This window comes from Perognathus longimembris, chromosome 3 (assembly GCF_023159225.1).
Source record: "Perognathus longimembris pacificus isolate PPM17 chromosome 3, ASM2315922v1, whole genome shotgun sequence".
Taxonomy (NCBI): domain Eukaryota; kingdom Metazoa; phylum Chordata; class Mammalia; order Rodentia; family Heteromyidae; genus Perognathus; species Perognathus longimembris.
In genome coordinates, this window is record NC_063163.1 from 87,127,591 (window position 1) to 87,151,278 (window position 23,688).

At 39.7% G+C, this 23,688-nt stretch overlaps 1 protein-coding gene and 2 long non-coding RNA genes across 7 annotated transcripts; 2 read left to right on the forward strand and 1 right to left on the reverse strand.

The window, feature by feature from the left end:
• Positions 1 to 1,025: 1,025 nt before the first annotated feature.
• On the reverse strand, positions 1,026 to 23,651 carry Rsrc2 (arginine and serine rich coiled-coil 2). Of its 5 annotated transcripts, XM_048343032.1 has the most exons (11): positions 23,495 to 23,646; positions 18,641 to 18,743; positions 17,783 to 17,939; positions 16,626 to 16,669; positions 14,156 to 14,346; positions 12,606 to 12,809; positions 9,205 to 9,327; positions 5,971 to 6,050; positions 4,816 to 5,048; positions 4,096 to 4,185; positions 1,026 to 1,689 (listed from the first exon to the last, which is right to left on the reverse strand). In XM_048343032.1, exons 2-11 carry the CDS (start codon positions 18,662 to 18,664, stop codon positions 1,510 to 1,512), a joined length of 1,326 nt encoding a protein of 441 aa, XP_048198989.1. In that variant the 5' UTR covers positions 18,665 to 18,743; positions 23,495 to 23,646; the 3' UTR covers positions 1,026 to 1,509. The 5 variants fall into 5 exon arrangements, with proteins under 5 accessions (XP_048198989.1, XP_048198990.1, XP_048198991.1 ...); XM_048343033.1 differs by lacking the exon at positions 18,641 to 18,743 and having other exon boundaries at positions 23,495 to 23,651; XM_048343034.1 differs by lacking the exon at positions 18,641 to 18,743 and having other exon boundaries at positions 14,156 to 14,368; positions 23,495 to 23,651.
• Positions 2,738 to 6,594, forward strand: LOC125349173. The gene is made up of 3 exons (XR_007210472.1): positions 2,738 to 2,860; positions 3,102 to 3,106; positions 6,556 to 6,594. It is a non-coding gene; the product is annotated as an uncharacterized LOC125349173 (long non-coding RNA).
• LOC125349172 lies at positions 12,908 to 13,489 on the forward strand. Its single transcript, XR_007210471.1, has 2 exons — positions 12,908 to 13,197; positions 13,411 to 13,489. It is a non-coding gene; the product is annotated as an uncharacterized LOC125349172 (long non-coding RNA).
• Positions 23,652 to 23,688: the final 37 nt, after the last annotated feature.

The window sequence follows — 23,688 nt, forward strand, 5'->3', positions numbered from 1 at the left end:
GCAAAAAGAAGCCAGGGACACTGTTCAGGCCCTGAGTTCAAGCCCCAGGACTGGCAAAATAAATAAAAAAAATAAAAAGATATAAGCCACCAGGGCCTAGCTTCTCCTTAGTTTTCTGAGAGCATCTATTAACGCAGTTGGCCATGAATTTAGAATTCAGACTTTTAAGTGCTGGGATTTAAAGGCATGGACCACCACGCCCACATCTAATGTCCAAGGGAATTTTACAGTGCTAACCACAGTGGTTCAAGCCCAGCCTGGGCAGCATTGTGAATTCTAGGCTAGCATGTCATCATAGCTCCTGGACAGCCTCGGCATAAAAGTCCAGTGGACTCCATTTGCAGTGGCATGGACCTGTCATTTCTGCAATGACAGGACACCCAAAACTAGTTTATGCTGGGTTATCTCAAAGGGTTAGAGGCATAGCTTAGCAAACACCAGGTCCCAAGAGTTCCATCTCAGTACAACACAACACAACAAAGAGTGGGGCATGTCTGTGTTGCACTGTGCTTCTTCCTAGGCTGTGATGTTCTTCAAAGAATTTATTTAAGGGTAAATTATAACATCAATCACTATTTGGTTGTATTGAGAGTGAATTAGGCTTCTAATTCTCTCATCCCCACATCTGTGCCCTTAACTTGATGACAACTTTTTGTTAATATTTCAGTTAAGATAACGCTGGAAAAGACTTCAACAGATAATGAGCAAAGGGCATACAAAGGACTTGTTATAAGGCACTTTATTAAAATAAAAGTGCTTACATCCCTTAAATGCATTAATCTATTTCCTGAATAACATGGAATAATGAACAAATACTATACACCAACTCTCTTATTAATAGTAGGAAAACAGTGTTAATAATAAATGTTTGCTCCTTTTTTGTTTACATTTTTTTGCTCACCATGTTATTGCCTATAGCATAACTATTCTTAAAAAAGAATTGTAGCCAGTGTTTTGTAATTGCAATTGCAAAATGCTACGGAAACTAAAACAAATTTGAAACAAGAATGCCAGGTTAACTTAAATTTACACCAGTTTTGAGAAAACCATTTTTATTATCATCATCCAGCTTATTTGTGCTGGATTATGTACCAAATGGCCAGATCTTCTATAAAGAACATCTACATAACATTTCTTTCATGTTTTCAAGAGATGAAAATAACTGTACAAGGTTAAGTACAAAAGTACACAAGACAGTGGACACAAAAAAAACTATGTATGAGACAGACTTTATCCCACCTGCAGCTTCAACATATTTGAAAAGCAGAATTCATGAACTAAAAAATATTGTCCTTCTATAGTCCTGTCAAGTTTAATGGAAGTGGGTTTAACCTGATTACAACACTAACACCAGTATCACTGATCTGATATTTACAAAATATCATATTTTTCAATAAATTAAAGTCAATGCAACATCCATGCAAGCTAGAATGCTAGCTGTTTGGTGAACAAGGACCCAACATCAGAACAAGTCTATAAGGTCCCAAAACTTGAAAAGCGTGACATTTCTCAAACCGCATCCATTCCTCTCATCGAAGATGTGAAACCCAAACCCATCCCTCTCTGTGTGTGTGTTTGTGATCTTGCCATTTCATACTGAGCATCAAGATTTCGAAACACTTCTTCTTGTTGCTTCAACGTCTTATAACTTTCTTCATCAACTGAGCTGCATCCAGCTTCATCTTCACTCTAAATGTCAGATATTAAGACATTAAAATGAATCGTACTAAAAGAGTCTCAACTAAATAGTAGACAGTACTGATTCTTGGAGTACTGTTATATCACATTTTCAAGATATACATAAATGAACTACATGTAAACCTACATATATTCCATGAAAAAAAGCAGGGATCAGAACAGGAGTTTCAGGGATGGTAGTCTGCTATTTTAGAACACTGGTAGAAAACAAGGGAGAGGGTCACTGTTCAAAGAAATGTACTTGGGTTAGGAAGGTGGCTTAGGGTAGAGTGCTTGCCTATCATGCATGAAGCCCTGGGTTTTATTCCCCAGTATCATATAAACAGAAAAAGCTAGAAGTGGCACTGTTGCTCAAGTAGTAGAGTGCTAGCCTTGAGTAAAAAGAAGCTCAGGAACACTGTCCAGGCTGTGAGCTCAAGGCCCAGGACTGGCACAAAAACAACAACAAAAAAAAATGTACTTAATTCCTAACTTACGTAACTGTAACTCTGTACATCACCTTTGCAATAGTAATACTTTTTAAAAAGCTGATGGGAAGGGCTGGCAATGTGGCTTAGCGGCAGAGTGCTTGCCTAGCATGCACGAAGCCCTGCGTTCGATTCCTCAACATCACATTAACAGTAAAAGATGGAAGTGGCACTGTGGCTCAAGAGGTAGAGTGCTAGCCTTGAGCAAAAAGAAGCCAGGGACAGTGCTTAGGCCCAGAGTCCAAGCCCTAGGCAAAAAAAAAAAAAAAAAAGGAAAAAGAAGAAAGCTGGTGGAAAAGAATGCCACCTGCCATTTGAACCATCTGCCCCAGAGACTAGATATAAAGAAGTCATGGGGCTGGGAATATGGCCTAGTGGCAAGAGTGCTTGCCTCGTATACATGAAGCCCTGGGTTTGATTCCCGAGCACCACATATACAGAAAACTGCCAAAAGTGGCGCTGTGGCTCAATTGGTAGAGTGCTAGCCTTGAGCAAAAAGAAGCCTGGGACAGTGCTCAGGCCCTGAGTCCAAGGCCCCGGACTGGCTAAAAAAAAAAAGAAAAGAAAAGAAAAAGGAAGTCATGTCTTTCACTTTCTTCTTAGCCCTCCTTACACTGAGAATAGAGTAGGATAATAGAAAATGCAAATATACTTTGGGCAAGTTTCACTAAAGCTTTCACTCAATAAAAGCAATAGTCTTAATAGTAACCTAAGTGTAAGCAATGACAAACCTTTCCAGATTATTTATACTGAAATTAATGTTCTCTGTACACGAAGTGTTCAATAAAAGCATACTATCTCACAATCTAAGAGAAGCCTGCAATCTCATACAACATTCACCTAGGAAACCATGCACATACCCCAAATCCCATTACTTGAGAAGCTGAGAAAGTGAGTTCAAGGTCAACCTGAGCTATATAGTGAACTTGAGGCTAGCCTAGGTGACACATGGTAAAATACTCTTGGGAAAAACAAAACTCCAGACACAAACTAAATAATGATCAACAAGCAAGCTGACTTATATTGAACACATATTATCAGTTAAAGACCACAACTTTAGCTAAAAACCTATGTATTAGTCAGGTGCTGGTGGCTCACACCTATAATCCTAGCTACTCAGGGAGGCTGAGATCTGAGGAATGTGGTTCCAAGCCCCAGCAGGAAAGCATGAGATTCTTTACTATCTCAATAAAATACCAAAAAGCCGTAAGTGTGAGCTGTGGTCCAAATGGTAGAGCACTAGACTTGAGCAAAAGCAGCTCAGAGACAGCACCCAGGCCTGAGTTCAAGCCCTAGCACTGGCATGTGGCCAGCTAGGCACCCAGATGTTCACAACTGGGACATAAAAGCTCTGATTTCACTTGTGATCCTAGCTACTCAGGAGGCTGAGATCTGAGGATTTCAGTGTGAAGCCAGCCAGCCCAGGCAGGAAAAGTCCTGAGACTCTTATCTCAAACAATTAGCCACCAGAAAACTGAAGTGGTACTATGGCTCAAGGCTATTACTCTGCTACTTCAACTCAGGGACAGTACTCAGGAATGAGTTCAAGCTTCAAGATTAGCACCAAACAGCAACAATAATAGCAAAAATCTGTCTTTTAATCTGGAGAAAATAAACCCAGAAAACTGACATACTAATTAATATTTCTAGGTTGAAAAGTAATGTTACTATAAAAATAGTTCATTATTGGGCTGGGAATATGGCCTAGAATGCTTGCCTTGCCTCGAATACATGAAGCCCTGGGTTCGATCCCTCAGCACCACATATATAGAAAATGCCAGAAGTGGTGCTGTGGCTCAAGAGGTAGAGTGCTAGCCTTGAGCAAAAAAGAAGCCAGGGACAGTGCTCAGGCCCTGCGTCCAAGCCCTATGACTTGCCCCCGCCCCCCGTCCCCCAATAAAGTTTGTATCAATCCTAAAGTATAACTTACCTTAATACCCATTAATTTTCTAAATTTGACATTTTGGTCCTTGTTTCCAAAATTCAACTTCTCCCATATTTCAGCAGACTGAGATTTGTCCTGTTAAGAAGCATTAATTTTAGAATACTAAAGAATGTAAATACCTCTTAGAATTCCCTATGACATTCTTAAAGAAATATTTAATGGCAGTATGAGGAATTGAATTTAGGGCATTGTGTTTGCCAAGTTAGTGCTCTACCAAATTTTGATCCAATCACTTATCCTTATAAGAAACCTGAAATTATGCCAGGTGCCGGTGGCTCAGGCCTGAAATCCTAACTACTCCTTCAGGAGGCTCAGATCTGGTTCAAAGCCAGACTGGGCAGGAAACTCCTGAGATTTTCATCTCCAATTAACCACCCGAAAACCAAGTAACACTGTGGCTCAAGCAGTAGAGCACTAGCCTTGAAGAGCTCAGAGATAGCACCAAGGCCCAGAGCTCAAGCCCCATGATCAATAACAACAAAAAGAAGAAACCTGAAACTGACATGTACCACCACACCAGGCTACTGGTTGAGATGCGGTCTTGCTAACTTCTCTTGCCCAAGCTGGATTTGCATGGAGATGTATTTCTGATCTGCCTAAATGGCCCACATTTATGGCATATTTTCTTGATGTACCTCAGTAGTAGAGCACTTGCATAGGATTGGGTTTGATTCTTGACATATAGTAAAAGATAAAAGAACTTACCCCTTCTTTCTTGCCTTGCCAAAGCATTTTCCTTTTTTTCTCTTGTTCAGCAAATTTCATTGGGTTCACAGCTGCTGGGTTGTAATAGCTGGGCACAGCTATTCCTGTTTCTGCCAATGCTTTAGCTTGCAGGGCTGCCATTTGCGCTGCCATAGCAATCTGAGGAGTCACTTGTGTCCCTGATGCCAAGAGGGCAGCAACATTGAGAACAGAACCTCCGGTGGCTGCAGCAGCTGAAGAGGATAGAAGTATGAGTTTATAAAGACACAAACTTACCAAAATACAACATCTAATGGTGCCTAGGGTGCACCCCATATGGGGATTCCCCCATAGCAAGCCTTAAATCCAGAGCCCTGTGCTCCCTTGGTTTGCTTGCTTACAGCTGGAGAACTCCAACTTGATCCACACCTCTAGCCCAGCCTTTTGCGGGATCTTCTGGAGATGGGAGTCGTGGACTTTCTTGACTAGGCTAGCTTTGAACCTTGATTCTCTCTTGGCCTTTAGAGTAGCTAGGATTTACAGGCTTGAGCACCTTGATTAAATTTCATGTGAAATCAAGCTCTCACTCATATCCTTCCACCACCCATGTTTCTGTTCTTGAAAAATTCAAATCTGTTTTTAAAAATACAGGTCTGGGAGACGCCAGTGGTTCACACTACTCAGGAAGCTAAGATCTACAGAAAATGGTTCAAAGTCTGGCCAGGCAAGAAAGTCTGTGAGACTTCTTTTATCTCCAATTCGTTTCCAAGAAACTGAAAATGAAGCTGTGATTCAAAGTGCCATGAGCAAAAAACCCCCAAGAGTGTCCAGGTCCTGATCTCAAGTCCCAGGAATAGCAAAACAAACAAGAGTGGTCCCCAATTTGTGGTCTTTTTGTTTTTATATTTTAAGTCATCTTACCCAGCTAAACCCCCTCAAATTCTTAAAAATCAGTAAAAAGTGAATATTTCACACAAGTGTTACATCAATAGCCACGATTCACTTACCAGAAAAACATCACACACACACACACATATGCATAAAGGGACTGGAGCCTAAAGCATAAGATCCTAAGGTCCCATCCATAGCAATAAAACAAAACAAAACAAAAATGCATCAACTATGTAAGTTAAATGTTTACAAAATTGTATTAATGAGTAGTGATTACATAAATACCTGCAGCGATTTCTTGTTGTTTTTGTTTTTCAACCATTTCCTTTTCTCTCTGTTCTTGTAACTTCTTTGCCCTTTCCAATCTATCAAAGACAATTTAAGTAAATTTAAAGCAACAATATAAAACCAGCATTTATCCTTATACTTGTGGAGACAATATAGTTTTAAGTTGTTAATGTTTAACAGGCTCCTACAATTACCTAAACGAGATAACCATCAGTTGAAAGAACATTTCTTTTCCTTTTTTGGGGGGTAGGGGTGGTGGGGCCGGGGCCGGGGGAGGAGTCATAGGGCTCGAACTCAGGGCTGGGTTCTGGCCCTGAGCCTCTGTGTGCTCAAGACTAATGCCCTACTTGAGCCACAGTGCCATTTCCGGCCTTGGTGGTACTGAGGAATAGAATCCAGGGCTTCATGAATGCTGGGCAAGCACTCTACTACTAAGCCACATTCCCAGCCCCAGTTGAAAGAACATTTCAATACTGTTTTTCTTTTTGTTTTATTCTCCCCCCGCCCCTTTTTTTTTCTTTTGCCAATCCTGGGGCTTGGACTCAGGGCTTGAGCACTGTCCCTGGCTTCTTTTTGCTCAAGGCTAGCACTCTGCCACTTGAGCCACAGCGCCCCTTCTGGCCATTTTCTGTATATGTGGTGCTGGGGAATTGAACCCTGGGCCCCATGTATATGATGAGGCAGGCACTCTTTCCACTAGGCCATATCCCCAGCTCCATCTTTTTCCTTTTTTTGTCCTCTTTTTTCCCTCCTTCAATATCGTTTTTATGTTTATTGGGAACTCACTGTTGTTCTTGCTGGATTATCTCTATTGAGATCTTGCATCAAAACATCAAGAACAGGGGCTGGGGATATGGCCTAGAGGCAAGAGTGCTTGCGTCATATACATGAGGGCCTGGGTTCAATTTCCCAGCACCACATATACAGAAAATGGCCAGAAGTGGCGCTGTGGCTCAAGTGGCAGAGTGCTATCCTTGAGCAAAAAGAAGCCAGGGACAGTGCTCAGGCCCTGAGTCCAAGCCCCAGGACTGGCAAAAAAAAAGAAAAAAAAAATCAAGAACAACAAAACACCAAAAGACCATAAAATGGCAAGCAAACTAAGTCATTCTTTATAATCTTAATGTGGTGAGGATGAGGGTAAGGAGCTGGGACTGCATTAGGAAATTATTTTAGTAAGTGAAGAAATTAATCATTAGCAAAAGACCTGCTAACACAAAGTATAAATTTACCCTCAAATGAAATAAAGATGAATTCTATTACACATCAGTAAATACACATATTCAATACATTTGCCAACTTTATCTCCTTTGAAACACACAGTAACTAAAGGCTTTGTAATCAATTCCTGGAAGAGAAATGTCTTTTCTTCACATAGAGTCCTTGGTTACCAATCACAAATAAATGCTACCTCTTCCTTCCTGTGTAATGTGGTAGAAAGAGGCAGGATTGGGGAAGAAGCTGTTATTTTTTAGGGACACCTGGGTAATAAATTACAGTGATAAGTAAACTGTCATTTAATATCTGCTTAGATGTACATGAACATACAATTAATAAACTATAATCTTACTCCTTCTTATTGAGCACACATTCAGGAAACATAGTATAAACTCGTTTGCCCTCAAGAATAAAAGCTTTACTTTTTTTTTTAAATGCTTGTCCTGGGGCTTGAACTCAGGGTCTGGGCACTCTGAGCTTTTTTGTTCAAGGCTACAGCTGTCTGATGAGCCACTTTTTTTTTTTTTTTGGTAATTAATTAAAGAATCTAAAGGACTTTCCTGCCTGGGCTGGCTTTAACCCATGATGCTCAGATCTCAGCTTCCTAAGCAGCTAGGATTCACAGGTGTGAGACACCTGGGCCCAGCTAAGAATCAAAGTTTCTGATTAGAATAACAATGAAATAGAAACCGCCTTTTCAATTCTGACAACTAAAAAGAAAAAGCAAAAAGAAACTACCGTTTCTTATTAACAAAATAACTCCTTTTAAATTTGAAGATGCTAAGGAATAATCTTGTACTAGGAACTTAGTAGATTTTATGCAGTTATTCCACCTAAATGATCAATTAAGTAATCTAGGTCAAAACATTTTAGAAACTAGTAGTAGGTATGCCAACTTCCATTTAAATCCCAGAATAAAAACATAACTAATTGCATACAAGAGTAAATTTGGATCTCAGAAAATACTTGCTAGCAAACCATTTAGGTATAAATCAGTGAGATTTAGTAGTAAGTCACTTTCTGTGTTGATTTTAGTGTCAGAAACAAAATATAAGCGACTAGTATTGGTTGCATTAAACTGGCCATTGCAGGTTTGCACTACACCATTCACTAAAGTGAACGGAATGAAGAGGGGTGAGCTCACACCTTTGCTGCTGCTGTTCAGCTTGAATTTCTGCCAGGCTGGGTTCACAGGGCAGCAGCATACCAGGTTACATTGTGATAACTGTATTTTTATAATGAAAAAAAATACAAACTCAATTTCGTAAAGAAAAAACTCCAAATCCAAAGAATTCCTGAACAGTAGAAAACTTAAGAAACGTTTTCCCTATGGTAGATAATAAATTGGTTTACAATGTATCAACCAGTTGTCACTTTAAAAATTCAAGTGTTGGGGGCGGGGGATATGGCCTAGTGGCAAGAGTGCCTGCCTCATATACATGAGGCCCTGGGTTCGATTCCCCAGCACCACATATACAGAAAATGGCCAGAAGTGGCGCTGTGGCTCAAGTGGCAGAGCAAAAAGAAGCCAGGGACAGTGCTCAGGCCCTGAGTCCAAGCCCCAGGCCTGGCCAAAAAAAAAAAAAAAAGTTCAAGTGTTTCATGTATTTATTTTCCTTTCTTGAGGAAGAGAAACAAAACACACAGCAATTATCTTAACAGGCAATTCTTGAACTAGAATTCTGAAAACCAGTTAATTATGAAGGCAAAAATGCCATCATCCTAGTTATCAAACAAGTGACTGTGCAAAGAATTTTAAAAAAGTGAGCTAGGGGACATGGCTAAAGTGCTTTGAGCACCTTCCTTGCAAAATATAGGGCCCGAGTCCAAACACATCACTGCCAAAACAAACAAAAACCCCTAGAAACTATTTACACACTCCACATTTACAAAGATGCCACAGTAGTACCTATGGTTAGACCATGTGAATTATCCAATGATTTAAGAGCACTAATTTTATTCAGGCAAATGAGTATTATTGAGGAGAAAATGAAATAAACAAAAAAAAACACACACCTCCGAGCTAAAGCTTCTTGTGCATCCATTGCTGTGTTTCTGCCTCTGAAAGGAGGTGGACTGGGAGTCCGGCTTAAACTCCTGCTGAATCTTCTTGGCTTTTCAATTCTCTTCTTCCTATCTCTGCAACAAATCATATTTGATTTTCTCCTATGGCCAAATCTATAGAAATCAATTTTACCAACATGGTAAAACAAAAAATAAAAATGGGCTGGGAATGTGGCTTAGTGGTAGAGTGCTTGCCTAGCATGCATGAAGCCCTGAGTTTGATTCCTTAACACCACATAAACAGAAAACACCAGGAGTGGGATCCATGGTAGTAGTGGGCTCTGTCGCTCAAGAGGTAGTGCTAGCCTTGAGCAAAAAGAAGGCAGGGATAGTGCTCAGGCCCTGAGTTCAAGCCCCAAGATTGGCAAATAAATAAAAAATAAAAACTATGTCTAAGACTAGCTAAAGATAATTCCCTTTATAAGTCATGATGTACACAATGAGGAATGCCAGGTGACATATTTAAACTATGAATTTGTAATGTTTTTGAAAATGCAAATTTGTTAAATACTAAAACACAAGAATTAACAAAATGGGGAGAGGGGAGTTACTCTTCCAAGTAAAAATTATCATAATAAAATCTGGAAACATCACAACAAATAAAAATGCCCCAAATGATTAATGATTAATTCCTTTACCTTGAATTTGCTCCATTTCAGAATTGGCAAAGTTCAAATTAATACACTACAGACTAAACGAATAAGATACTTATCTCAAATTAATCACCAAAAAGCCAGAAGTGGAACTGTTGCTCAAGTAACGAGAGTGCTACCCTTAACCAAAAAAGGTCCCTGAGTCCAAGTCCCAGGACATCCCTCACAAATGTTCAAACAAATGAATAAAAAAAGAATAATAAGTTTTGGTTTCTTTTTACTTGAATTTCAAATCTTTATTTTTTGGCGCTACCAAGATTGGGTTTACTTACATCCAGTGTAAGAGCCCGAAAATCTAAGCTGTGAGACCCCAAAAGGATTGGGAGTCTGGAATGTACTCTCTGACAGCTGAGTTTTCCCTGGAAAGGTCTGTCTTGGCTTAATGGTAACTCAAGACTTCAATCCTGGGTGTGGGCTAACTCCATCCTAAACTGTGTGGTAGCCTGAAGGTATACTTAATACTTACGTTTATGCAAATTGTAAACTGTTTACAGTTTAGCTATCCTTCCCAGAATAAGGTGTCACCAACTACCAGTTTACAAAATATTGTCACAAGTTTGTACCTTGTACAAGGCCAATAAAAACCTTGGCTAATGGAACCTTGGGAACCGAAGCTGGAAAAGACAACAGGTCCCCTGGCACTCCAAACCTCAGTTCCATAGTCAGGTCTCCATTACTGTGTTGCTCTGTGTTATGTGGGTTTAAGGGGCATGGGGAGGGTTGCAAGGTGAAGGTGCTCTACCAACCTGAGCAACAGCCCCATCCCTGTTTGCTTTTATTTTTAAAATAGGGACTCCCTTTTACCAGGGCCATTCTGGATTCAATCTCCCTGTTTTATGCTTCTGGAAAAGCTGGGATTACAGGTGTTATGTCATTGTGCCTTGATCATTTCAGTCTTCTTTTTTGGTGCCAGTATTGGGCTTAAACTTGCCTTCATCCTCTCGATTACCTAAAATCTGACATGGTACACTTGAGCCACACCTCCACTTCTGGCCTTTTGCTGGTTAACTGCAGAAATTTTTAGAATTTCTATGCCTTGGTTGACTTCAAACATGGAACCTCAGATCTTAAGTCTCCTGAATAGCTAGAATTACAAGTGTAGGCAACTACCACACAGCTCATTTCAATTCTTCATAGATGAGTTAAAATCCATACTAGTGCATGTTAGAATACGTACCAATTCTTACATTAATGAATGTCCTCCAGATTATTACCACTAAAATTTTCATCCTGTTCTATGAATTATGCTTCCAACCAACAAAAGTCTCTTTGAATATACACTAAGCACACATGTGGGCTTTACTTTAAGATAGATTCAAGACACTCTCCTAGCTGCTGTGCTTCTTAACTATGATTTTGAACTTTTGGGGCAAGTTACTATTATCAGTCTCTTTAACTCTAATGGACTAAATGTACAATATGGCTATTTTGAGAATTAGTTGTGACCATATATGCAGTGTTGGGGCTGGGAATATGGCCTAGTGGTAGAGTGCTTGCCTCATGTACACAAAGCCCTGGGTTCTATTCCTCAGCACCACATATACAGAAAAAGTCGGAAGTGGTGCAGTGGGACGCCAGGGACAGTGTTCAGGCCCTGAGTTTAAGCCCCAGGACGGGCAAAAAACCAAAACAAGCCCCCCCCCCCCCCCAAAAAAAAACACAACTCACATGCTAACCATCCAATTACTAGCTGGTAAATACATTTTTTGGGGGGCCAGTCCTGGGGCTTGGACTCAGGGCCTGAGCACTGTCCCTGGCTTCTTTTTGCTCAAGGACAGCACTCTGCCACTTGAGCCACAGCGCCACTTCTGGACATTTTCTGTATATATGTGGTGCTGAGGAATTGAACCCAGGGCCTCATGTATATGAGGCAAGCACTCTTGCCACTAGGCCATATCCTCAGCCCCTGGTAAATACATTTTGATCCTCTGGATCTTAGCTTCCTGAGTAGCTAGAATTACAAGTATGAACCTATGGTGTTCAACTCAGAGAAATACATTTTATGTTTTTGTTTTGTTTTTTGCCAGTCCTGGGGCTTGAACTCAGGGCTTGAGCACTGTCCCTGGCTTCTTTTTGCTCAAGACTAGCACTCTACCACTTGAGCCACAGTGCCACTTCCGGCTTTTTCTATGTATGTGGTGCTGAGGAATCAAACCCAGGGCTCCATGTATATGAGGCAAGCACTTTACCACTAGGCCATATTCCCAGTCCCAGAGAAATGTATTTTATTTTTACCATTATTATTATTTTGGGCCAGTCCTGGGTCTTGAACAGGGCCTGGGCACTGTCCCTGGCTTCTTTTACTACCCTGCCACTTGAGCCACAGTGCCACTTATGTATATGTGGTGCTGAGGAATCGAACCCAGGTCTTCATGTATGTGAGGCAAGCACTCTTGCCACTAGGCCATATTCCCAGCCTTGAGAAGTGTATTTTAATGGAATTATTTTTACCTACATAGCAGATTCACAAGAATTGAGTGTGTATTGATGGTGGTGGGAACGGAACCTAGGGCTTCAGGTATATTCAAGTACTACCTCTAAGTTACATATTGGCCTTGTTTTACTGATGAAGCTAAAGTTACAAACTTTCTGTTTAATCTGTAAATAAAATTGATTAATAATTTTGGTATTCTCAAACGGATGGAAGATGGGATCTCTGAGGGACCTATCAGATTTTATCCAAGATATGATGTTACATACCGACTTCTACTTCTTGTCCTGCTCCTGCTTCTAGTCCTATGCCTATGTCTTGACCTGGAGCGGGAACGGGATCTGATCCGTCTTTTTCTTTCCCTGCTTCTGGACCGAGACTTCTTTCGCTCTCTGCTTCTGGACCGGGACTTCTTTCGCTCTCTGCTTCTGGATCGAGACTTCTTTCGCTCTCTGCTTCTACTGCGATGGCGTCTAAAATTAAAATGTATAACTTTAGTTTTCCTTTCTTTTTTTGAGACAAGGTCCAAAACATTTATTCTACCCCAATTTAAAATTTCATTCAACCATTTACATCTTTGCCTTACCAAACTATAAACTGAGTGAGTATGACACTACAAATATACTGCCCAAAGAATTATCCAAAAAATATTGAATACTGTTTTTTTTCTTTTTGCCAGTCCTGGGACTTGAACTCAGGGCCTGAGCACTGTCCCTGGCTTCTTTTTGCTAAAGGTTAGCACTCTACCACTTGAGCCACAGTGCCACTTTCAGCTTATTTTGTATATGTGGTGCAGAGGAAAATTTTGAAGCTCCATCACAAAGGGAGAAGATGTGCTGCTAGTTTGTGCCTGTCACACCAGTTGTTTTTTGCGCCAATCCTGGGGCTTGAATTCAGGGCCTGAGCAATGTCCCTGGCTTCTTTTTGCTCAAGGCTAGTACTCTGACAACTTGAGCCAGAGTGCCACTTCTGGCCTTTTCTACATATGGGATGCTGAGGAATAGAACCTAGGGTTTCATGTATACGAGGCAAGTACTCTTGCTACTAGGTCATATTCCCAGCCCGTCACACCAGTTTTAAGAGTGGTAATTTAGGTGCATAGCAGTATAGGCGAGTGACATGAAAAAAAAAAAAAATCCTATCCCAAAATAATGAAAAGAAAAAAAATGGGCTGGAGATATGGTTCGGTGATGGTTCCTGTCTACTAGGCTTCAGGTCCAGAGGTCAAACCACACTATTGGCAAAACAAAACAAAAAAACCTACTTTAGGTACCAATATATTCCACATCAACACACAATAGGTAATTAGCTTAAATGTATTAACAGTTTAGCAATAAAAATTCTTCACTGCAATGAAGATAAATCAAGGTTAGCCAGGCACAGTGGCTCAAGCCTGTAATCCTAACTACTCAGGAGGCTGAGATCTGAGGATTCCAGTTCAAAGCCAGCCTGGGCAGGCAAGTCTGTGAGACTCCACTAAACTACTCAGAAAGAGCTGAATGTAGTGCTGTGGTTCAATGGTGGAGCACTAGATCTGAGCACCAAGAGGCTCAGCGGCAGGGCTCAGACCCTATGTTCAAGCCTCAGGATCAGGAAAAAAATAAAGGGCAAATTTTCCAATAAAGGCTAGGCATGGTATAATAAGCCAGACACCCCAGCTCTTGAGACCAAGGATGGCTACTGCAAGTTTAAGATGGCATTAACTATATAATGAGATCTCCAAAACGGAAATAAATTTTTTTTTGTGTTAATAAGATGCTTTCTGCAATTTAATGCTATTGGAAGGCCCTAAAAAAATGTTAACAGTGAAACTACTTGCCTTTCACGGGACCTAGATCTTGAGTGACTTCTGCCTCGTGATGACTTTCTTTCTTTGCGTTTATGTCTGTCCTCACCATTTTCAGATGAATTTAGCCGTTCTCTTCCTTTATCAGAAGAATGTTCTTTGTCGTTATGTTCCTCAGACTTGTGTTTCTTAGAGGATTTATCTTTGGATTCATGTCTTCTTGCCTGTTTTAAGAAGAAGTTGGTTCTTTCAGGAAAATAGTGCAACAAAAAGAGTTAGTATGGGTATCAGAAGACAAAAATGTTGTGATGCAACATTAGTAACCTTAGGAGCGTGTGGCAAATAAAAAAAAAGCCTCTAGTTTCACATCACCCAAAAGTTGTAGGTATAATTACTGTTTTTCTTTACAAACATAAAAAATGTAAATTTGCTCCCCAAAATATTTTGAATACCACAAAACTATTCAAAACCAAAATATTGAAAATCCATTAAACCAGACAAACAGGAATGAATCCCTAATGTATATTTTATGTAAAAGAATGAAAATCATGGATATACATCACCTTCTAGACCAAGAGAATGTAGTAGTACATTTAAAAATTAAGTAACAATGGAGTTACTAAGGACAAGAATGAGTGCATTAGAAGGGCATTTTTAATCGAACAGTCAAGTACAATTAAGTTTACTAAAATTAGTATTTTCTTGCACAGTAGTACTCCTTTTATAGGTATACAGCCTGCCACACCCTCTCTAAAAGACAAGTCTTTTGTTTTAATGTCTAAGCGGAAGTAATCACTATTCCTGTTATAACTTTAGTAGTCAGAGGGTTTTATTACATTTCCTGCACCTAAGGTAGAAAATGGCAACATTTCAAATTTTCAAAAAATCAAATCACACTATCACCAGGTCATCATGTAATGTACGTTGTGAAAATTTAAAACCAAGGATTTCATATCATATCCATTCAGAGACTTGGCTAAAATCAATTGCAAGATCAAGTCTCTACCCTACCATTCAAATACCAAAACCAGTAGTAAGTGCTAAGTGTTACAATTTCCCACATTAAGATTTGTTAAACTTATCTTGTATTTAAAGCTTAAAATTCTAAACTTCTCAGGATCATGAAATTTTAAATACAAAAAGAAACTCAGATCCTAATTTAATCTTCCTATACTAAATGTAAGTTCAACTAAGATCTATAGACACCTAACACAGTAGTTGAACTACACATGGATTTTCTGATGCCCAGGCCACCACTTCATCACAATTGCTTCCCCAAATAGGCCATACCGTATCTCTTTCAATTTAAGATTAACTTTTTTAAAAATAAAAAACTAGCCAATCATTTGGAACATGCATGATGATACATCTGGAAACAATCATGGTCATTTTTATTTTGCAGAACAAGAGAGACCTGGAAACATACACTAAATTTTAGTTTGATGACCAGTTCTCTATAATAGGACCTTAAGAAAAAACTTCCTTTATTTTGCCATTTCAGTGGCAGCCTGGAAAAACTTTTAAATGGTTAAGCTTCCAGAGGTTTTAGCGCTTATTTCAAACATAACATTACTATTAATTTTAAAAAGCATTAAAACCCTTAACTGATTTAAGATATATTTAAGGGAAATAGGAGTTTGAATGACTAATAGTTACCTTATCATGAAGTAGGCTTATTATTTTGCTATCTGAGTCTGCAGCGTCTTCAGTTCAGTCTCTTCGCGCATTAGCACGCTGAGTATGATTTATTATAGAAATGTTATCATGTGAGCTAAACAAATAGTCATTTTCACAAAAACTCTCCTACATTAAAATTTTAACAGAGCTTCCATTAGGGGGGGAGGTGCAGTCCCTGCCCATATTAGTTTTAAGAATCCCTTGCCCAGCCCCCATCAACTCTTCTCCCTTTCTATTGCTTCTGCTCTTCCTTGTTGGCTCATTCCTTAAGTTCTCAGGTGGGGAAGGCAAGTATACTGTCCTTCAACACAGCTGCTCTGACTTGCCTCTTCATGTCCCTGCCACCTTTCCAGCTGTCACTTACATACCTTTATGGTCAATTGAATTCTAGTAGAGCAACTGAATTAGTTATACTAAAGAGAGAACTCTCATTATCTTTCATGAAGAAAAAGTAGCTCACACCTATGAAGTGTACTGATACTTTTTAAAGGTTAGCTCTCTAAAAATCCTGAGCATTTGTCAGGCATAAGAAGGCTCAGGACCTTAGATTAATGGAAGCTCTGTGCGACAGGCCTAAAAAAACCAGTAATATTCTTCATATGAAAGTTTATTGTGAATATTTTCACAATATACAAAAATTAAGTTTCGAATTATGTTCTTGAAAAATGATGAATCCAAATCATGCTTATTATATATAATACAATTAAACCTTTAAAATATCAAGTTTTTGGTACTTACCTTGGCAAGTCATATAGTCACACAAACATTTCTATCAGATATTTTCTAAGTATTTTAAATTACCTATTCACTACAAAGTTTTAATTACCTCTTTGCTTCTGCTCCGGCTCCTATGTTTTCTTCCTTCATTATCTGTGAATACACAACATAAACACACCATAAACAAAGATGTGGAAACATTGTATCTTAATACACCAATTCCAATGCTGTATAAAAACATTTTCAAGTCCATCTACATTCATAGTGTGTATCTGAAGCAACCAAACTGTATGTATGTAAAGCAACCAAACAATCTGAACAAAGCAAAGAATAATCAGGAATATATAATATCTAAATGTAGATACAAGGGATAAATGGCTAAAGTCTAATTACGACTTTAAAACTCAAGAGACTGGGGCCTAGCAATTTTGAGGGCTAGAGTTCAAACACCAGGATCACTTAAAAAAGTACTCTACCACTGAAAATCAGCCTAGCTCTGATCTTGAAAATTGTCAAACAGGCTGGGGAATTGCACTGGTGGCTCCCATCTATAATCCTAGCTGCTCAGGAGGCTGAGATCCGAGAACTGAAGTTAAAAACCCAGCCTGAACAGGAAAAGTCCACGAGACTCTTGTCTCCAATAAACTACCAAAAAAGCAGAGTAGAGCTGTGGCTTAAGTAGTACAGCACTAGTTTTGAGCAAAAAAGCTCGGAGCCAGTGTCCAGGTCCTGAGTTCAAGTCCTAGAACCAGCATATAAAAAAACAGGTCAACCACCATGCCTTCTCTTTCAGTTTAAGTTTCTTCCCTCTCCCAAAGTACAAGAATATGAAACATTTGGGAATATCAAAGTTATTGCTTCAGAAACGTTTTAATACAGGCTTTGGATATATATAGCTCAATGTAGACCAGTGTAGCATGTGCAAGGCCCTGAAAAAAGGCCTCATCTCTGGAAAAAAAAACAACAACCCGAAAGTTCTAATGAAAGAATGAAAAAGAAGGTTCAAAATATTCTTATTTACTTCAAAGGATGTTAAAGTTCAGAATAATGTATTACTACCTAGACTATACTTATGAAATAGTTGGAATACTATTTTGCCAATGTTGATAGATTGAACTGCAAACATCTGAAGTTAATATATTTGCATTAGGACATTTTAGTTCCTCACAAGGAAAAATTCTCCAAAAAATTATCAATACATATTCATTACCCATTTTCAATTAGATAGCAGACACATTAGTTTTACAAACCACATTTACTTCTTACCTGACTTTCGTTTTCTTTCTCTTGACCTTGATCGTGATCTTGAATAATGATGCTTTGAGGCTCTAGGAGAAACAGATACATCTGACTGCTCTTTTTTCTTTTCATTATCTGGGGATGTCTTTTCTGGGGCTAGTCCATCTCGTTCTGTATCACTAGCCTAAAAGTTAAAAAAAAATAATTAAAGGTCTTAATTACATTTAAAATGACACCAATTTCTTTCATCTTTTTGAGGGAGAGCCTCCCTGTATAATCCAGTCTTGTCTTAAACGTGATCCACCTACTTTCCCCATGCTGAATGCTGGTGATTACAGGTCTATTCCATTATATCCTGCTGTTTCCAATTCCTCAAAAGGGTGAAGAATGAGGATAGTTATTCGTAAGTTTCAACCAAAGTCAACCAATCAACCAGAATGATTAATTTCCAAGTAACTAAGTGTGTGGTAGAGTAAAATAGGCACTACACAAAATGGTTAATTTGTAATTAGGCTGATGTACTTCAATTTCTAAATTGTTACTTCTGTCATTTTATGTGCCTCATATTTACTGAACCCAGGGGATCTTCATACACTGGGTAAGTATGCTGCCACAAAGCTATTCCTTTACTTTTAAAGCAATGGGAAAAATGATAAAAAAGCTCAAACCATTTTCAATAAACATTCAGAGGAAATACACTTTTACATTTGTAAACTACACTGGCATTATCATTAATTGTATTGTAATTCATTAATTAACTTGGCAATCACTGAAAAGACATTTACAATGAGCTGTTAAAAGTTTAGAGATTCAAGACTAGAAGATATGACAACTTAGGGAATGCTTCTAGAATACTATATGTGAATAAACAGAAAATTAACTTACCTGAGAACTCAATCTTAATTTCATTAACCCTCTTTAAAGAAAACAGCCCTTGGCACAGAGGTGCAGCAAAATATCGTCTGCCTCTCCTCATTTATGCTCTGGGCTGTGGAAACATTAAGTTGTTTCTGCTTTAAAGCATTTTATAAGCAATTATTACAATATAAATTTTATTTTGTAGTGCTGAGGATAAAAACATAGGGCCTCATGCATGCTAGTCAAACACTCTTACCACTGAGTTACATCCCCAAGGCCCTTGCAACCAACAAGAGTTGAGGCCCTGAGTTCAAGCTTGTTACTGGCCCCCTCCCAAAAAAACAAACAAAAATATACAATTTTACAGAAACTCAATTTACCTAAGGGTAAATTTCTCCATACTCTAAATATCAGTAGTATTCTAAGTTACAGAAGGACTTATCTGATGTTTAACAGTATTCAGCACAGAAAGAAATGAGTGTCAGTCTTCAGGTTCCCATTGGAAGTATTTGACTAGGGATGTAGGTCAGTGGTAGAACAGTTACCCTGCATGCATGGGGTGCTGGGTTCGATCTTCATTACTAGGGGAAAAAAATTCTGTGGCTCCACTTAACTGTGTGGTCAAAAGTTCAAGAGAGGGCTGGGGATATGGCCTAGTGGCAAGAGTGCCTGCCTCGGATACACGAGGCCCTAGGTTCGATTCCCCAGCACCACATATACAGAAAAAACGGCCAGAAGCAGTGCTGTGGCTCAAGCGGCAGAGTGCTATAGCCTTGAGCGGGAAGAAGCCAGGGACAGTGCTCAGGCCCTGAGTCCAAGGCCCAGGACCGGCAAAAAAAAAAAAAAAAAAAAAAAAAAAAGTTCAAGAGAGGGGCTGGGGATATAGCCTAGTGGCAAGAGTGCCTGCCTCGGTATATCCGAGGCCCTAGGTTCGATTCCCCAGCACCACAAATACAGAAAACGGCCAGAAGCGGCGCTGTAGCTCAAGTGGCAGAGTGCTAGCCTTGAGCGGGAAGAAGCCAGGGACAGTGCTCAGGCCCTGAGTCCAAGGCCCAGGACTGGCCAAAAAAAAAAAAAGTTCAAGAGAAAAAACTAGAAGAAGGGGGGGCATGGCTCAAGGCCAAGCTCAAACTCTAGTAACACCCCAAAGTAAAAAATAAAAAGGGAATAATGGGGCTGGAAATAATGGCCTAGTGGCAAGAGTGCTTGCTTCGTATACATGAAGCCCTGGGTTCAATTCCCCAGCACCACATATACAGAAAATGTCCAGAAGTGGCGCTGTGGCTCAAGTGGCAGAGTGCTAGCCTTGAGCAAAAAGAAGCCAGGAACAGTGCTCAGGCCTTGAGTCCAAGCTCTTGGACTGGCAAAAAAAAAAAAAAGGGAGTAATGGAAAAAAGCTTCAAGGAAAATCAGAATCTGAAAATTCAAGTCGAATTTTGATAAAAGGGAATAGAAACAAATACATTCATCTGTTATGTACAAAGATGGATAATGGTGTTGTGTCTGACTAAAGGTTATATGAAAGGAACAGTTAATACACACAGGGAGCTGATGACTTGGCAAAAGGGCTGGCAGACTAATTATCTGTACAGGTTTTGAGCAAGAATGACTTTTAAAGGAGTTGTTCAAAAGCAAGCAATGTGGGGCTGGGAATGTGGTAGAGTGCTTGCCGAGCATGCACAAAGCCCTGGGTTTGATTCCTCAGCACCACATAAACAGAAAAAACTGGAAGTGGTGCTGTGGCTCAAGTAGAGTGCTAGCCTTGAACAAAAAGAAGCCTGGGATAGTAGGCCCTACGTTCAAGCCCCAGGACTGGCAAAAAAAAAAAAAGCAATCAATGTGAAATAGCATGTCAATGCTTACCATCTGCTCTTTACAGAAAAAGTTTACCAACTAACTTCTCACTTCGAACACCCGAAGAAATCTGAATTGAACAGTGAATCGCTATGCACTCTTGGGCAGGAAGAAATTATATAATGACAAACATCTTCACTTAGGAGGATTTAGTTCAGAAAATAATTATCAAGCAAAATAAAGGAGATGGATATAATGATAAACACTTATAATTCCAATCTTTGGCAGGCTGAGGCAAGAGAATCCTGAGTTTGAATCAGCCTAGGCCAGAAGGTAAGATCTTATCTCAAAAACTCAACATGTAGTGAGGAGCCTTACACCTGCCATTACAGTTCAGATCTGAGGATCGCTTTCACTTTAAGTCAGCACAAGCAGAAAAGTTGGCAACATTCCATCTACAATTAACTAGAAAAAATGAGGGACTAGAGGTGTGGCCCAAGTGCCGGCAGGAGTGAGAAAGGCCAGTTAGTGAGACAACCTGTTCAAGCCCAGGAATTGGTTTAAAAAAAAAATCAAATAAAAAACCGCCACACCTTATCAAAAACCAATGCTAGACTCCAATAATAAAATGATACACAGAAAAGAAAACTTACAGATAGAGGAAACAAACTACACAGGGGAGGCTCTCACTCTTTCTCCTGTATGGAGACTTTGTAGAATCATACCGATGGAATCACCAATATCTAAAATACTTGTCCATCTCCCTGCGGTATGCCTATTTAATACATGATGTCATTTGATACTGATTCACAACATTTTTTGTTTTCAGCATTATTCTTCTGTCCTTAATGATTATTTTAGATTAGTCTATTACATGCTGTGTGCTATCTTACATCTAGTTAAATACAAGTACTAGGTGCCAGTGCCTGTAATCTGAGCTACTCAGGAGACTGAAATCTGAGAATCACAGTGCAAAGCCAGCCCAGGCAGTAAAGTTAAGAAACTCTTATCTCCAATGAACCACCCAAAAGCCAAAAATGGAGTGGTGGCTCAAGTGGTAGAGTACAAGCATTGAGCAAAAAAAATTCAGGGGCAGCACTCAAACTGAGTTCACACCCCAAGACCAACACAAAAATTCTAAAACTAATTTTAAAGAGTGCTTAAACCAGGCACCAGTGGCTCATGCTTGTAATCCTAGCAACTCAGGAGGAAAGTCCATAAAATTCTTATTCCCACTAAAACTACCAAAAACCCAGATGTGGAGCTGTACCTCAAGTGGTGGAGCACTAGCCTTAAGCACAAAAGCTCAGAGACAGCCCAGATCCAGAGTTCAAGCCCTAGCACTGGCACCAAAAAAAAAAAAAAAAAAAAAAGAGAGAAAAGTACTTGAAATCTGAACCACAGGTACACGTCATTGATTTTCTTTTTCTTTCTTTGTAGCTGGCCTGAATCTTGCAATCGATCTGCTTCAGTCTCCAAAGTGCTGAGCATAGGCATGTGCCACCATGCCCAGTCTCACACACTATTCAGAGCACCAAGACTAGACCTGAAAACAACTTTTTTTTTTCAAGGAAAGATAACACCCAGCCCAGGCACTAAGTTTTCAGTCAATGGCTTAGCTACATAACAGCACAGAAGCCTGGCAATAGAAAACTCACTACTTGGCAAAGGCTATTAACCACACATTTTTATCTGTAAAAGATACTAAAGAACAAAAACCGTCCTACCACTAAATAGATATGAAGTGACAGGACAGCTTGAGTTAAACTTCATTCAGCACAATCACTCTGAAAATGTGAGCTTTATTTCAACTTAGTAGGGATCTAGGCTTAATAGAAGTATAAAAGTCTTTTATTTATTGTGTAAATCCACAAGTCACCTTTGTCCCCTACAGTTTATCTTGAAAACCCTAGTAGAGCTTCTAACACATTATACTAATCATTCTTCCAGGGCAAAGAAGTATTCTAGGCCACTTCTCCAGGGAATTGTCTTTTTATTGGAAGAGGCATCGCAGAAACAAATGTTTTAACTGACTTCACTCTAAAATATTGAAACCCAGGGAAAACGATACTACTTTTTTCCTTAAAAGTACAGAGATCCAAAATACTACACAAAGAAAACCGTCAATTAAATCTGAGTGCCAAGCAACCTACCATCTCTTAAATTCGTATCAAGAAAATTCCATTAGGTTTTGGGAATAGAAAGTAATGGTAGAAAAACCATTCAGCCTTCTCTACTTTCCAGTACTCCAGTTATTAGTAATAGTTAACTTGACATCTAACAGCCCTATTGGCTTCGAGCCAGTAAAAAAGGAGTTAATCACACAATAACATGATTCATCAGAAACGGGTATCTAAAGGAGGCTTACTGTAAAGAATTGGTTATTTAGCAATGATAGCTCTTATTCGGGTGAATGAAGGGGTTCTTAAATTTAAAGACACAAGGCGAGTGACAAGGATTTTAAAATACTTCTCAAATAGTTCAAACTGATTACATCACAGTCGCCTTGGAAGCACAGTATGTGGGAACTGGGTAATGCCAAAACCTTCGGAATCCAATATTTGCTCTTTCAGCGAGATCATAGTTCCTAAATGAGGATGGAAACAAGGATTCCCACGAAGGCCAATCGGAAATTTTGAAATCCTGCATCCCATTGAGTACATGCATATACAAGCACAAGCTTTTTGACTCAATGCTTTTTTTTCTTTTAAACTTTTTCTAGTCGCTTCTCTCCACTGCAAACCAAACGTAAGATTCTCAAGCCCTAAGAAAATCACTGGCCAGAGTCAGCTAAACTGGAGACTGCTCCAGGGACCAAAAGGAACAGGGGGCTGGCAAGAGATGAGAAAAGTTCCCGGGAAAAAAAAAAAAAAAGAAGAAGGAAATCCCTGTGGCTCCCCATCCCTATCCTCACTGACCGACTTCCCCCTCCCTACAGCAGGGAGCCATGATGGCGGGTGCAGACGAAGGCCGCGGCGCCATTTTGTCCACACGGGCGGACAACAGCTTTGGGAACCGTTTACCCACTCTTTTAGAAAGTAGCAGGAAAAATGTCCCCGATTTTAAACCCAAGAGTCTGGTACTTACCGCCATGGTTCAGAGTCCCGGCCGCTAAGGCGGCGCCTCCACTAGCCACGCTCAACAGTACCGGCCACCACGAAGCTTCGCTACGGACTAAATAGCTCGCGCGAGAGACCCGGATGGCACAAAAGAGAAGAGGCCGTCCGGTCGCGCAGCTTGCTGGGAGGAAAAAAGGGGGAGGTGATGATAAGTGTTTCTAT